Raw genomic sequence first — 16,446 nt, 5'->3', positions numbered from 1 at the left:
GCACCATTTTTCCCTTATAGAAATTAATGGCCGGCACTAGCGAGAATTTGCCATACTTTCTATCAATCACTCTTAGTTGGGAAGTCAGTTGTTTGGTTTTGGCCCACAGATGTTGTTGCATTTTAAGTTCCTGCGAAGTCCCGTCAATGATCACTCCTAGATATTTGAAATGAGGGACCACTTCGATGTTGGTTTTACACACTGACCAGGACCGGGTTTTTTTCTGGGAGCGGCCAGATTTAGAGAGGATCATGATTTTGGTTTTTGTCTGATTGATCTGGAGATTGTTGGTGCTCATATAGACTGCCAGGTTATCCAGCTGCCGCTGGAGGCCGATCGGAGTTTGATCAAACAAGATCATGTCGTCGGCGTAGAGAAGACGGGAGAGGGTGCAGTTACCAAACTTCGGCGGAAAGCTGCGGACCCGGGCTTCCGAGTCTTTGTAGTCCCCCAAAAAAGCCACGAAGAGCGACGGAGCCAGGGGGCAGCCTTGCTTTACTCCTCTGTGTGCTTGGATTTCTTTAGACAGTGCTCCTTGTCTATTCAGCCGGACATTGAGTGTAGTGTTGGTGTGAAGGGCTATTATCGGTTGTAGGACAGCGTTCGGGCAATTCCAATTTTCCAGCTTTCTCCACAGTCTTGGCCTCTCGACTTTGGCGAAGGCCTGTGAGAGGTCGATAAACGCCGCATAGACTGTGGGGGAACCTTGTTTTATTTTGGCTTTCAGGATGGTAAGTATAAGGATGTTCAGTGCAGTGCCGCCATTTTTCTTGAAGCCTAGTTGGAAAGGATCGCTGCAGGGAGCCGTTTTCGCCCATCGGTTGAAGTGGTCCAAAAGAAGAGTCACGAAGAGTTTGCCCATGATGTCCAGTAGGGCAATTGGACGATAGTTTGCGGGGGCTTCCCTGCTTCCTTGTTTAAAAATTGGAATTATGTTTGCTTTGCACCACGATTTTGGGATCTTTCTGGTGGATCTGCAATGCTCAAACAAAATGCTGATGAAGGTGGCCCATTCAGTGAGGTGTTTCTTTAAGTCTATGTTCGTCAGGCCGTCCGGGCCTGGGGCTCTTGACGCTTTTAACTTTTGAATGGCTGCACTTATGTCCACTGGGGCTGACAAGTCTATCCAAGGGGCTGCGGTGGTATCGAAAGACATATTCATTGCAGGAATCGGGCTGGCGAAGAGATCAGTAAAGAAAGTGACCCAGGCTTGTTCCGGGACTGAATTAATCATGCTTGAGGCTGTGGTTCCTTGAGAGGCGTTTATCAGGGACCAGAAAACTGCTGTTTTCTTTGCCGTTAAGACTCTCAGCATTGATTCAGCATCATGTTGGTATAAAATAGCTCAGCGTGCTCTGATCCATGATTTGTAGATTTTGTTTTCGTCTTTCCAGCAGTCCCATGCAGCAATGGTGTTATCTGCCTTGGCGCGTCTTCTGAGCTTTCTCAGTGCGTTTTTTTTTAGTGCTGTTTGTTTGTCATACTGGTGGTTGTAGGCTTTTGAGATCGGCAGACCAGATGACGCGTGATGCTTGTACTTGAGAAGCATAGGCAGGTAGTTCGGCCTTGGGGATGGGTCGAGAAACAGTTCCGTCCCAATTTCCGAGACATACTGTTGGGTGATTGATCTGATGTTGGCCGATGTCAGAGGAAGGCGCGTTTGTTGGGGATTCGTTTCGACCGATGATAGGTAGTGAGATGGGGTGTGGCCGGTAAAGGGCCACGATACAGTTAACATGTTGTGGTCGCTTGATAAAGTTTTGACTACTTGAAAATCTTGGATTACTGCGCACAGTGCTGGAGAGGCAAAGATGTAGTCTAGAGTGGCTGATGACCGGCCTCTCTCCCAGGTCGGTAAGTGGGACTGCCCTTCCAGAATCCAGGCAGCGTTGTGCAGGTTCCTGGATGCCATAAGGGTCATCCAAGCTTGACCCCTAAGCTCCGCTTCTGTGGTGTCGGTGGAATTTGAAGGGATGTCTTGGGGTTGTATGCACTTCGCGTTGAGATCTCCACAGATAAGTAGAAAAGGAGTGTTCAATTCAGTAAGGATCTCGTCGATGGCCTCAGCCATAGTTTGGCAAAAGAGTAGTGTCAATGTCCTTTGAGGATTCCAATATGTAGTAATCATAGCGCGTGGCAGTGATGAGCGTTGCTTTGCACATTGTTTCGGGAATTCAAGCGCAGAGTTCCATTCCATTAAGACCGCCAACACCTCGTATGATCTTGCCGTTGTTTTGATGAGTTTTAGGTTTTTGTCTGACCGAATTCCAATAAGGAGACCTGCTGAGGGGCGACCTAACAGACCTTTGACAGCTGGCGAGATCACGATGTCGTATCCGTCCATTGACGGTTTGTCCTGGAGCCATGTTTCCTGTAAGCAAAATATGTCGAATTGACCCAGGTCGACAGTGTTGTAATCAGTTAGATGGGCATGTCCTCTAGTGTTCCAAGAGGCCAACGATAAGGACTTTTGGCGAGATTGAGTGTCGGCTTCTTTTGGTAGTTGCTATCTAAGGCGATTTGAGGATAAGGCACCCTTTATCCATTCCCATGGGCCGGCTGAAGTTGTAGATTTTTTGAGGGCGATCGGCGGAGATGATTTAAATTGCGCACGGAATCTGTAGTTGGACGGGTCTCTTCGCGGGGACTGATCTCTCCAGCTTTGCTTTCTTTGATCCGAACGGGATCTGTGGTTTTGAGAATGGGGTGGGCGATTCGTAGATGTTTCTTGTCTGCCATTAGTAGAATGGTGAGTTTTCAGTGATGTTCGATTCAGATCAGGGTAGCCACGTGATGGGCTTGGAGGACGGCCAGATGAGTCTTGGCGCGTCTTCGCGGTCCTTGATGGGGCTGTAAAGTGAGACTTCAGTTTGTTTCTTCGATCAACATGTCGTTGGGATGGACTGTGGTCGCTGAGTCGTCCTTTTTTAGGATGTGTTCCCTTGGTGAGGTTCTTAGGATCCAGAGTTTTTAGTTCAGAGAGCAGCAAGCCTTGCACTTTTAGATCTTCACCGGCTTGGCGGCATATGTCTTGGATTGCGGAAGAATAGATGTGAAGATAGGCTTTTGCCTTGTTATCTCTATGGTAACGCTCGACCCTCTTAAAGTCTTCCGAGTTTAATTTCTTTAGGGAAGGTACAGACGATGTTATCTTTAACACAGTTCTTCTGTTCAAGATGACATACTTGTCTTTGCTGGAAATTTGCTCTATTTTGAAGAGACTGGTGGAATTGTCCCTCGTATGGTCAACGTGTTTTTCTGATTGGTTTTGGGCTGTGCGAGCCCCTGGCGGAGGAGATCTCGTTGCTTTGGTTCTTGGTCTAGATCTGCTTTGTAGGTCAGGCGAAAGTCTTGGAGGATCGTTATTGTGAAGGCCCTGGGTGGCTTTGTGAGGACTGGGAGCCACCGATGAACGGGGTAGAGAGTCCGCTGTAGGTTTAGAGTTGTGGGGAAGGGGAGATGTTGCTGGGATGTTGCGTTTAATAGATCCTTTCTCAGGCGATACTTGAGTGTTGTGAGGCGACGCAGATGATAGGAGACTTGAGTTTAGGCAGTCTTCTGTTAAGATGGGGGACTTGGTCAGGTCCGTCACGGAACCCGTTTGAGTGAGACCATGAGCTGCACTTCCGGGAGCTGTATGATGATTAGGCGTCAGTACCACAGATTCAAGCTTGCGTTGGGTTGATTGGCAAGCTGAGTCGGGTGGTTGGTCATTCGTAGCTAGTTTTAAGACTTTGCGTGTGGTCATGCTTACACTTGGAGATGGTTGCGCTTTGTTTGCAAATATTGGAGCAAATTCGTTAAGCTGTTTAAGCTGGGTGGTCTGAGTTGACTTGTGCATTGTTGGCTCTGATGGAGAACCTTTTTTGGAAGAAGAGGGAGCCGAAAACGTGGCCGACGCGAGGACTGCCTCATGTTTTGATGTGTGCGGAAGGTCATACTTCAGGTCGATGGCAGTTATGTAACCTTCTAAGAAGGTTAGCTTTGACTGTATGCTCGCTAGGATGGCCGTGTTGTCTTTTGAGACGTCACTTAGCGTTTCATAGAGTTTGCAGAATGGGGCCATAGAGATGGTTATGGCTGACATGATTGTGGTCAGATCCTTTCTATTGTTAGGCGACTCTTTGTGAGGAGGTGAGGGGAAGTCCAATCTTCTTCCACTCTTCGCTGGCGTATCTCTTGATCCTAGAGATGGAGGGTTCGCCAATGAATGCCTGCGCCTGGGGTTGGAGCCTCCAGTGTCAAGCGAGTTGGAAGGCCTTGGTGCTGCTTCTCTCGTTTGGGAATTGAGGTCGTCCCAATATGAGGTCTGAAATGAGAGAACTTGCTGGTTAGCAGCGGGGATGGAAGTAGTTAAATGGTTCTTTGCCCACGATTGGGGGGACATTTCTCTTTGTGGCCCAGCTTTTGGCTGCAATAGGTCGAGAATGTCCGAGAGACGCTGATGTGGCGGTCGAGTGTTATTGATTGAATCAGCAATTGAGGAGACCACCCGCCTTGGAGTGGGTGGTGGTGGGGACTTCGCCTGGGAATCTGGAGGTAAAGTTGGAATAGTGTTAAGCGGGCAGACAAAGCCCGAATGAGGCAGGACTGGCGCGTCCGGTAAGGATCCGAGGGGGGGAGTGATTTGTGGCGGGACTTGCCCGACTGAGGGGAGTTGAGTGTCGTTAACAGCGGTAGTTTTCCTGGATTTAGGCGCTGGAGGGGTCTCGTCAAGAGCTTCCAGGATTTCCGCGTCTGAAAGTTCGGAATCATTAGATAGTTTCCTTTTGCCTTGTGTCTTAAAAAAGTTCAGCAATGCAGTTGACAGAAGCGGGGTGGAGCGAGCAAGTTTTGCATAGCCCTTCTTTCTTTGGCCTTGTGGTGAGGCGACCTTTTTGATCTGACTGTTGGTTTTTGGAGGGATGGTCGATGGGTTTTGCTGTATTTTTGTAAAGACAGGCGCTTTATTGTTTGTGGGTGATACAGCCGTAGGATTGGGTGCAGGTTTGCCTTTTTTCCTGTATATTGGTCTTTTTTTGTTTTGGTTGGAGGTAGGCTTGCGACTGAAGTTGTCCGATGTAGCAGAGGAGTTGTCGGAGTCTGAATCACGAACCTCCTCTAGCAGAGGGTTCGAAGGAGAAGGTTGGTTGTGAATATCTGAGGACGTGACAACTGACGCCCTGCTTTCCAGAGTTCCATTTAAATGTGAAAGGGGCAGTGTGGCCTCTGCCGTCAAAGGCGGCGCGGGTGAACTGATTGTAGGATAGAGGGTAGCCTCCTCGGTTGCACCGGATGCAGGTAGGTTCCGTGGGTGGACTGCACCGACGGGGCCGGGACTACCCAGTCGGTCCTCCAGAGCCGGGTGAATCAGGGCCATGGTGATCTGGTGGGCCGGGCTCTTCTACAAGATGCAATGTTGCTCCAGGTCGGGCGGATTGATGTTAGGCTGGGCATGGCGCGAAGCCTCCAGAGGAAGAGGGGCCAGCGCAGGTCCGCCCATTCCCACTTGTGTGTTAGGCGAAGCAGAGGTGGCCCACGGCTCATGGATGGTGGCCGGGGACGTAAGGAAATGAGCGTCGTGTGCGGCTGCCATCGCCGATGAGGCCGCCCTCAAACCCCCTGGCAGGGGCCCTCCGGCTCCCGCACAGGACGGGTCACTCGCCGAAGCGGTGAGGGGGCGGCTGTCACCGGGTGATGATGCCGGACATTGACGTTGGCCTGAGAGAGGACCGTGTCTTTTGTCTATGAAGACCTTAGCGATCGGGGAGATCCGTGGGTCTCTTACCAGGACGGGTGAAGTTGCTGCAGGGATAGTGCCTTGGGCCAGCGGGTGGGTTGATGGCTTTTGGCCGCGACCAGTTCCGTCAGCAGGCAGTAGCAGATCAGAGTGACCCTTTTTTTGTTTGTTTCCCAGGTTTTGCTGGGCGGTCGGGTCGTGGTTAATTGCAGCTTGCGCAGACACCAGCGGCGGGACGAGGCCAGCCTCGTTGAGAGTCACGGGCGGAGTCAAGGTAAGTAGGGTCTTTTTCATGTGGCTCCTTAGTAGACGCTGATCCGAATCTTCCTCCATCTCGGGTGAAGGGTAGAGAGGGGACGGGAGAGGTAGGGAGGGGGAGGGGGAGGGGGGAAGGACAGAGGTCCGGGAGGGAAGGGGGGAGGGGCAGAGCGGGACAGACAGGTAAAGGGACGGAGGGGAAGAAAGGGATGGGTAAGGAAAGAAAAGAAGGCGGCAGAGGAAGGCGCAAAGTTTTTTGCAATTTGTAGCAGTTAAGAAAGGCAGTTCAAAGGAAGGTGCTGATGGACAATCGGCGTCTACCTCTGTATCCTTGGAGTAGCCTTGATGCGGCAGTCAGCCAGTCAGCCCCCAGCTCCCGGAGCAGACTGGGGCAGACTGGAACTGAGCTCGGAACCCCGTGCGCGCTCCGCGCGGAAAAGAGTTTTTAAAGGTGGTTGAGCTTTCACTTTTCTTAAAGGTATACACAATAGTACACAGTAGATTGTAGGTCTCGGCAGCAGAGAGCAGAAAGCACGTCCTGACTGGGACTGGGGCAGACTGGAACTCAGCTCGGAACTCTGCCTTTTTTAAGGGTTCAGTTTAAAGAATTGTACATTCAAGTATTTTACTTTCTTCACTAAAACATGCTCTCAATAAAAAAAAGAATATTTACGATTGGTTACAATGTTACAATATACCTACAGGGGGACAAAGAAGGATAGTGGGACTGTACATGTGGGTTTGCAGGTTTCTTGAAAAACAACTCTATGGAAATGGAAAAGTTCATTTCTCATGCTCAGTAGAGGTTTGCCATGGGTCAAAGGTGGACCTCAGTGACTAGTACTGCCAACAGGTTTTCCTTCATGGTTGCTCTGGAAGGAAGGGGGGCTGAGCCATGACTCAAGCTTGCAAACTTCAGACTGGCCCCGGGATCTGAGTTGAGTGCTTCTCTAACAGCCTCCTTTAAGCAGAATCCACTTTGCTAGTTTGAAATCCGTATAGCTGGGGCAAAACCATTGCTGGAGAACTATTGTTGTAAGTAACTATTATTTTCTTCCCTAACTCCAAAGAAACTGTATTTCAGTTTAAAAAATTGACCGTCATTTTTTTTAATGCAGTATTTATTTGCACAAATCCGTATTCATAAAATGTGCCAATAACTTTTATGATCCACCACACTTGGTGAATGGCAGCCCTAGAAATGTGTAATAATGAAACACAAAGCTGATTTAGACTCTTCCTTGCTGGTTACAAAAGTTTGTTCACCTCGAATAAATAAATCTATGCTGTTATTTATCCCTCAACTTGTCTTCCACACAGTGTTGCTAAAAATGACCAACAGAATCTGATGACTGTGGCCAACTTGGGTGTTGTGTTCGGGCCAACGCTCTTACGACCACAGGAAGAAACAGTGGCTGCCATCATGGACATCAAGTTTCAGAACATTGTCGTTGAGATTTTAATAGAGCACCACGAAAAGGTAATTTTAAAGACTAATTGTGACTTGAGCCAAAAGAAGGTGCTTTTGTTGTGAATGATCTTAGATAATAGTCTTTTATGACAAATCGTGCAAATGACATGGGCGTACCTGTATTAACCAGATGTGAATAAAGGTCCATAGACAGAAAGAGGCAGGACATAAGAACATATGTCAGTTACAACATACATACAGATGTTGGAAAGGATGATCGAAAGGGGAATAGTGCATTTATTTATGTCTTTTTTTGTACTTTGACGACTGAATGAAAATACAATGGGACAATGCTTATTTTAGTCTATTGGTGTTTGATGTTTGCACAGGGTTCACGGTGACCTCAGTGTGCCACAGTGTCAACAGCATGTCCTCCAAGTTAGAGCATATGCTATATAAGTGGTGTATGCTGCCCTGCGGCCATTGGGCAATGTGCTGAACTACTGGAGTGCCAGTAAAGGGAAAGGCCTAAATCTGTGACGTAACTGTTGTGATGTCTTATGGGAAGAAGGGAGCCTTCAATGCTTTCCCATATGATGTTGTCACAGCCCTGTGTGATGTCATGGAATGTTCTGGTTGCATCTTGCGTATAATGTTCTAAGTTGGTCAGTTGGAGGAAAGTGCTGAAGGAGAGGAGCCTCTGAGTGTTGGGGGTCTTCTTCCTTTATACGTAACCTAAATAAATACTGTTACATTGCTTACCTGACTGCGCCAGCTTCTTCATAACAATGGCGACGAGGATGGGATGAGAGGTCCCCGCAGACAGGTCAAAGGAGACCCCCAGCATCTGCCGGCGTCGAGTCGCGGCCTGCAGCAGGTGATTGCATCGCTCCTGACGTCTGCTTCGCCCGTGCCTCCTCTGAGCAGCCTGGAGGACGGAGTTCGGAAGTGCTCCGTGTGGTAGGAAGCCCCCACTGGGGAGAAGTTGACGGCACCGCCAGAGAAGAAAGTGACAGGCAGTGGGCTGCTCCGCCCCCCCCTCCTTGCGTTGAGCGGCCCGCCTCAGAGAACGGCGGATGCTGAGGCCCCATTCCGGCGTCCCTGAAGAAACGACCGAAGCGGCCGTGGGGGAAGGCTCAAGGAGGGCTGCTCCGCTCCCTAGTAGCGCGCCGAGCGGCCGTCGAGTGATCACGGCCTCAGGGAAGGTCGCTCCGCTTCCGTTGTAGCATCGAGCGACCGCCGTGTCCCTGCAACATTTGCGCAAGTAAGTGCCTTTAGCTCCGGTTAGCGCCCCTGCTGATCCCGGCCCGCGACCCTGCGCACATACTCGCCAGCGTGGGGAAGACGCCGGACTCCGCTACCGTATTCCCCCTAGCAGATGATCTGCGTGGAAGGGATGTGAGATACCGTAAAACACTTAAAAGAGGAGCAAGTGAATTGGATTGTAGACTGCACTCGCAGTGCAGGAATATACCCGGGGGAAGGCAGTAAGTCTATGTGAGCCTGCAGTTGAATTTGGCCATCTGAAATATGATTTCTTACCGCATTCAGTCCCAGATGTGAACTGTCACTGCAGATACACGCCTTGTTGGACTGTGGCAACAAACTTTGCAAGGATTGAGCTGGAAGAAGTATACTTTGGCCACACTATAAAAAAAAAAAGGGGGGGACGGGTGGGTAACAAACCTGATACAAAGACATGGCAGCTTTACCTGGCTTATCTGGCCCGCCCATTTTCATGCCCACTCCAGGTGCGGCGAAGATTGCTTGGCCCCAGTGACGAAAAGGATTTATGCACTATATGAGGGCAGCTGGAGGAACAGCATATTCTAGTGAAAGAAAAGTGGCATTGCTATTGCACTTCCTAGGTTATGAGGGACAGAGGATTTTCGAGACACTTCCTCAGTTGGAAGGGGATGGAAGCGGGGATGACTTGAATTAATTTGAATCGACTCTGCTCAAATTAGATAAGCATTTCAACCCCAAAAGAAGTACAAGTTTGGAGCGATATAACTTCCGCATGCAGATCCAGGCTCACGGGGAATCTGTTGAAGACTATGTCACCGCTCTCCGTCACCTTGCCCTGACATGCAAGTTTCAAGGAAGTTTTGATGAACATATCCGCGATCAATTCATGACGCATTGCCACTGAAATAAGATACGTGAAGAACTTTGGCTGAAGGACGAGCCAAATTTGGATGAAGTACTGGACTTGGCCAAGCGTGTAGAGCACTCGCTGGCATGTGTTGCCAAGCTCTCCAAGACTGAGGGAAGTGACTCTAAGGAAAACAAGCAGGAGGTGCTGAATGTGGGTGAAGGGAAGAACAAAAGGAAAGGAAGGAACAGGCAGAAGGAAAGGAACAACGCAGAAGAAAAGAGAACCCAAGTGTCGGCACAGAGAAGCGAAAAGAGAGAGGAAAAAAGGGGCGAGAGATTGTGTTATCGATGTGCCAGTGCGACGCACTTTGCATCCTCTGTAGTGTGTCCAGGGCGAAAGGCTGTATGCAATAAATGCAAAAGGAGAGGACATATTTCCACGTGTTGCAAAAACTATCAGTTTGGCCAAACGGGCCAAAGGAAGATCCTGTTTGTAGATGATGAGGATCATGGAGCATCATCAGAAGAAGATACTGCATTGGCATTGACAAATGTTATTGTGAACACAGTTAATGTTGTAGCCAGTGGTGGAAACACGGATGATTGTGAGCGTCCCTATGCCGTGTTGACGGTGAATGGGTGTAAGGTGTTAATGATGGCAGATTCAGGGTCAAAAGTTACGTTAGTGTCCAGGAGTGCTTTTGAAGGCGAGATGAAGGGGAAGGTATCAGCATTGTCTGAACCTGACATAAATCCGGGAGGCTACAACCAAGATAAAATTGATTTACTAGGATATGTGTGGAGTAGATTTGAATTTAAAGGTCGCAGTTGTGATGGGAAAGTGTATGTAACAAAAAAAGGACAATCCTTATTAGGATGGAGAGAGCAGAAGAATTTAGGAATCAGACTAGACCCCAACCACCCCGAGCAAGTTTTACAAGTATCAGAAGCATCCACGATGTCCTGCAAGTATGTGAGAGAGTTTAGTAAAGTATTTGATGAGACTTTGGGAAGAATAAAGGGTTTTCAACATCAAATATTGCTAAAGAGGGGTAGTGTGCCCACCGTAGCCAAGCTCAGACCGGTGCCTTTTGCCTTACGGGACAGTGTTAAACAAGAATTGCAGAAATTGTTAAAGACAGGGGTGATCGAGAGAGCTGGGGGTGTTGAATGGGTTTCCCCAGTTGTAATAGTGAAGAAAAGTTCAGGGGACATAAGATTGTGCGTGGATATGCGTGAGTTGAATAAATGTGTGTTGGTGGACAGGCACCCGCTACCCAACATGGGTGAGTTACTGACCATGGTCGGTGGGGGGAAGTATTTCTCCAAACTAGATATGACGTCGGCCTATCATCAGGTGGAGTTAGAGGAGACATGCAGAAAAGTTACAGCGTTTGTGACGCATGAGGGGGTGTTCTAGTTTAGGAGAATGCCTTTTGGGTTGGCATCTGCCTCCTCTGTGTTTCAGAAAATAATGGATCGCCTTTTGAGAGGGGTGAAGGACGTGTTCTGTTTTCAGGATGATGTCTTGGTGAGTGGAGTGACTTTGGAGGAGCATGATGGGAATTTATACAAAGTGTTGAAGATATTTAAGGATAGGGGTATCACGCTGAGAGAAGAGAAGTGCAAATTTGCCGTGACAAATGTGGACTATTTGGGACATGAAGTATCGGGGGATGGGATCAGACCCAAAGAGGAGATGATAAATGCCATAAAGAGAGTTGAGAGACCCTGTAATAAGAGTGAATTGAGGTCTTTTCTCGGAATGACGGAATTTTATCAAAAATTTGTGGTGAATTATGCTGACAAAGTGCAAGAGATGAGAAAAGTTCTGAGGAAAGGTGTTGATTTTGTGTGGAATAGTCACTGTGATTTGAAATTTAATAGAATAAAGGAAGATATAAACTTAGCCCGTCCTTTGGGATGTTTTGACACGAGAAGACTGTCTATCATTACTGTAGATGCTAGTGAGTATGGACTTGGGGCGGTATTATCCCAGAAGCAGGATGATGGGTCTGAAGAGGTGATAGCACATGCATCGAGAGGTCTCAAGGGAGCAGAGATGAGATATTCGGTTCTCGAAAAGGAAGCATTGGCGTGCTTCTGGGCTGTAGAAAGATTCAGGAATTTTGTGTGGGGAGTAGAATTTGTAATCCGCACAGATCACAAACCTCTTAAAGCTATATTCGAAAAAAAGGGCCTAGATAAAGTTTCCCGCAGAGTGGCAGGCTGGGTCACTAGGATGCAGACACATTGTTTTAAGATGGAGGTCATTCCAGGAAAGGACAACATAATCGCGGATAATTTGTCGAGGGTGAGAGTTGCTGACTCTGATGTTGTGGACAGTGAAGAAATGGAATTAGTGTTTATTAATACCGACGGTATTGTGTCCAAACAGGAGTGGTTGGATGAGGTAAAGAAAGATGAGATCATGAGTAGGGTAATTCCATATGTGATGTCAACGGCATGGCCGAATAAAGTGGATCTGGCAGAGGGGGGTGAAGCCGTTTTGGGAAGTGAAGGATGAGTTGTCTGTCATGGATGATATTTTATTCAGGTGGGGAAGAGCAGTGGTCCCGATAAGGTTGAGGAAAAAGGTGATAGAGCTAGCGCATTGTGGTCACATTGGCGTTACCAAAACCAAGGGGGTGTTGAGAGAAGAATATTGGTGGCCTGGGTTTGATAGAGAGATTGAGAATTACTTAGCTAATTGTCAATTTTGCATCAAGAGTGGAAAGGGAGTTGTGGCCAAGAAGCAGCCGTTGGTGGATGTGGGCCTCCCATCAAGGATATGGAGCGAGATAGCCATGGATATTCTAGGTCCTGTGGAGTTAGGTTACGGACGTGGAAAATTCATTGTTCTGGTTGTAGACCTGTTTTCTAGATGGGTGCATTTTAAGGTTGTGAGAAACATCACCGGAGAAAGTATGATAAAGATATTGCAGGAGATTTTTGCCAATGAAGGGTTACCGGAAAGTGTATTGACGGACAATGGTCCCCAGTTCATAGGTGGTAACTTTACCAGCTATTTAAGGAAGTGTGGAGTTGACCACAAAAGAACTTCATTGTACCATCCCGAATCCAAAGGGGTAGTTGAAAGGATGAATAGGTGTGTGATGGAGAGTATTCGGATGGGTGAGGAGTGTGGTCTGGATAAAGTAGCCATGATACAAAATAGGATCTGGGCTTTGAGGATGGCGCCACATGCGACAACAGGTCTGTGCCCGTTCGAGCTTATGAGGGGCAGGAAGCCATATTCCGTGGCATGTCCGCCATGGCTTGGTAGGAGTAGAGAAACGGATCTGGTTGTTGATGAAGTGAGGAAGTCATTGGTGAAGAAGAAATCCGAATGGGTCATGCGCGAAAATCTTAAGAGAGGGAAGAAAGAATTGCGCGTGGAGTGTGGAGATTGGGTCAGGATAAGGAAGGGAGTTGTCAAGAGGAAAGGAGAATCTCTTTATTCGGATCCTGTCAGAGTTGTGGCAGTCATGAAAGGAGCTGTACGTTTGACCGGAGGGCATGTGTGGAATATAGAATTGCCACTGTGAGGAGAGCCCATGTATAGATGTGTGGAACGTCATGGGACTGTTGCTGGAGTGTCTTGTTGTTAGTTGGTGTGTCTCGGTTGTTTGGAAATAGTGCGTGTGGTTTTTCAATTGAATTAAAGATTTAAGCTCATAGGGTAAGTTAAAAAAAAAATAAAAAAATGAGAGAAAGGGAGATGTGTTGTGATGTCTTATGGGAAGCAGGGAGCCTTCAATGCTTTCCCATATGATGGTGTCACAGCGCTGTGTGATGTCATGGAATGTTCTGGTTGCATCTTGCGTATAATGTTCTAAGTTGGTCAGTTGGAGGAAAGTGCTGAAGGAGAGGAGCCTCTGAGTGTTGGGGGTCTTCTTCCTTTATATGTAACCTAAATAAATACTGTTACATTGCTTACCTGACTGCGCCAGCTTCTTCATAACAGTAACTGTGGCCATTGGAACATACAACAAATAACAAAAACAACAGTGCATCAATATGGGATCAGTCACAATGATGTAATTGTGACCAATAACAAACTTAATAAATGGTATTACAACTTGAAATTGTGAGATATATGAACCAGAAAATCAATTGGAAGAACAGCAAAGACATTAGCACAACTTTTCAATCAAATCAGACTTGGAATCAAAACCACAGTTACAGTTACATGATTATATGTATATCTCAGACAGCAGTATCCAGACGTTAATGAAAGAAAGTTCTTTGTGACCGTTGTTGTTTGGGTCTAAGGCACTTTTCGGTTTTGGCTTAAAATTGCCAAAAGCCAACTTGACCAAAATGTTCTTATAAAATGCATGCTTTCTGATTTGTGTAAGGATACTGCATTGTTTGTTTTGCTGTTCATTTCCTCTACGGCAGTAATCAAATCAGGGTCTTGCCTCACTGTTGCAGGACACCGTCAGGCACACCCTGATTGGATGAATTCTCCTAACACTACCCCTGGTACCTCCTAACTACCTCCTGTGGTGGCTTGTTTGGAGTGGTTTGACAATGCGGCAAACTATGGGTCTCAGTCAAGCAACTTGGATAATCTATTCAGAAGGAATTTGATACGTTGGGAGCACTGTTGATGGCCATGAATCAGTCCCACTTTTACAAGAAGAAAGGGAACAAAATGGGTCTCCAGACTGCCTTAATCTTAGATGAGGAGACAATTGCAGAGTGGTTAAATACGAAAAAGGCTAGCAATGTGGGTTCTTAATTTTGGAGGATGATCGCAAGATGAAATTGTAGTATCTTACAATAAGTGGTGGTGGCAAAGTCAAAGCGGCAAGTTGGAACTGCCTAGTTTAGTTACAAGAACGCCAGTAAGTGTGCAGGTGCATTGGGTGCAAAAGTGAGGATTTTGTTTTGCTGATTTAGTGGGAGGATCTGAGGTTTTAGGTCTGTCACTAGGTGATTGTTTGGTGCACAGGGTGATGGTGAACCTGGGGTGGACGAAGTAGGTGAGTGTAAGTAAGGGCAAACGTGTAGCAGGCTCCATGGGGTGTATTGGATGGGTTTTTGGCCTCTGCTGTTAAGCTGAGCAGCCCAACAGAGATGTTTTTTATGCACATCTCGTTATTGTTCTGGCCATGAGCATGATGTATAGGATATGAGGACTTATGGGACCAGTGTTTGGAACAGTCCTTTCATTGATGGTGGGGCAACATCTTGATGGCTGAAGGAATCATTTATGAATGAACTTTGCTGTTGTATTTGTGTTACCTTCCAGGCTTGCGTTGATGGTATGGGTATGTAACAACAGTGTTAAATGAGTAATAAACAGAGCAATGTGATCCTTCCCCGCCTCAATGGAACTCCAAATATGGGAGTGAGCCATCAGGCAAGACTTTCAAAACTATGTATATTTGCTAACCTCATAATTGAACCATCAAAATTCATTGCTTCCAATGCCTGAACAATGGAACGTGGTTGTCAGTATGTGAGCCCCTGTTCATGGAAATGAATAATCCTCAATTACTGTATGCACTTTATGGCTATTGAGTGGACTGGATTTTACAATCTGAGATGTGGCCAATTCTGACAGTATGAGAAATTCTGAAAACATTTCAATAAAACAATATAGACCATGACAACAAGCATATAGTCCATAGATTAAACAGATAATGAAAAACCCTAGATTCCAAGAATACACATTTTATAAAAGCAGAACAAAATGAATTAAGAGAAGGCTCTGTAAACAATAAGCAGGTTTGTCACAAGGCTATTATTAGGGTTTTAGGGTTAAGGTTATTTATATTTCACTTTGGAATTATCAAGTTGAGTCATGTTTTTGTGTGTGTGATATATATATACTACCTGCAAGCTTAAGCTCAGAATTCTCCAGCATCTTAGGGCCATCAAAAACTTGGATCCTGCGTACCCCATGGCCAAACACTTCCAGCAGGAGCATGAGAATGATGTTAATTTGCTTACATTTTTTGCGGTTGCACATATTCCCATCCATCCTAGGGGTGGAGACCGCGTCCTAAAATTGAGACAACTGGAAACACGTTTTATCTTGGATCTTGATACCAAGTTTCCCGATGGACATAACCTTGATGAGGAGCTTTATACATTTTTGGGGACTTAAATTTGGTGGTTATGGTTTATGTTTATGTTATTTCTTCTTTTGTATTTGTTGTCTGCGTAGGTTTCCTCTGTTGGTAATTTTTTCTCCCAATATATTATATCCTTGGCCTGCCTGTATTACTTCACACCTTATTTCATCGGTGTTTTAGTGTCCAGATTGCTTATGTTCAACTATTTTATTTCTTGCTGTAGCACGACCCTTAGGGACTTGAGTTCTTTACTGTCCTTGTTTATATTTATTTTTCTTTTATTTTTCTTTCTCTTGTCTATGTAACTCAGCCTTTCTTGTGTCAGTAGTGCTGTAGTGGATTATGGTTTTTGAGTTTTGCATTAGTATTAACTACTATTTTTGATATTGGCCAATAGTAGTTAATCCCTATTCTTATAGCTCGTGTTGGATTCTTGATCTCTAGGTGTACACAATGTTTTTACATCTTTTCCTCTTAATTGGTTAGCCATGGACTTTGTCATTTTATGCAATTTTATTGTTGTCACTCTGGTTCCTGTACAATTGCATAGTATTAAGGTTGTTAGATAGGTTTTAATGATGCTGACATTCTGCATTTTAGGCCCGGCATGTTTGCACAGTATTATACTATTATGCACTTGCACTTTATTTCATCTTTTAATGGGGCCAGAATACTATATCATGTATTTTTTTATCTTTCAACCATTGTATTTGTACTTCATTATGTCGTTACAAATTTATGCAATCGCATTTTATTCCATCAGCCAGAATGTTCAACATTTCTTTCTGTATATGCAATTTTACTGTGACCTTGGCTATGCATTTTTGTACATTACCTTGCTGCTACAATTGTGTGTATATGCATCCTGCATT

At 46.3% G+C, this 16,446-nt stretch overlaps 1 protein-coding gene across 2 annotated transcripts in view; it reads left to right on the top strand.

Moving 5' to 3' along the window:
- The window catches only part of ARHGAP26 (Rho GTPase activating protein 26), a 2,838,701-nt gene that overhangs the window by 2,248,271 nt on the left and 573,984 nt on the right, over positions 1–16,446 (top strand). For both annotated transcript variants that reach the window (XM_069652460.1, XM_069652459.1), the window contains exon 18: positions 7,298–7,457. In XM_069652460.1, the coding sequence (XP_069508561.1) occupies positions 7,298–7,457 (160 nt within the window). The remainder of the gene's footprint in view (positions 1–7,297; positions 7,458–16,446) is intronic.

Source organism: Ambystoma mexicanum, chromosome 3p, assembly GCF_040938575.1.
Source record: "Ambystoma mexicanum isolate Mex_15411 chromosome 3p, UKY_AmexF1_1, whole genome shotgun sequence".
NCBI lineage: Eukaryota > Metazoa > Chordata > Amphibia > Caudata > Ambystomatidae > Ambystoma > Ambystoma mexicanum.
The sequence above is the reverse complement of the archived record's forward strand: the minus strand, read 5'-3'. Positions and strand labels throughout refer to the sequence as shown.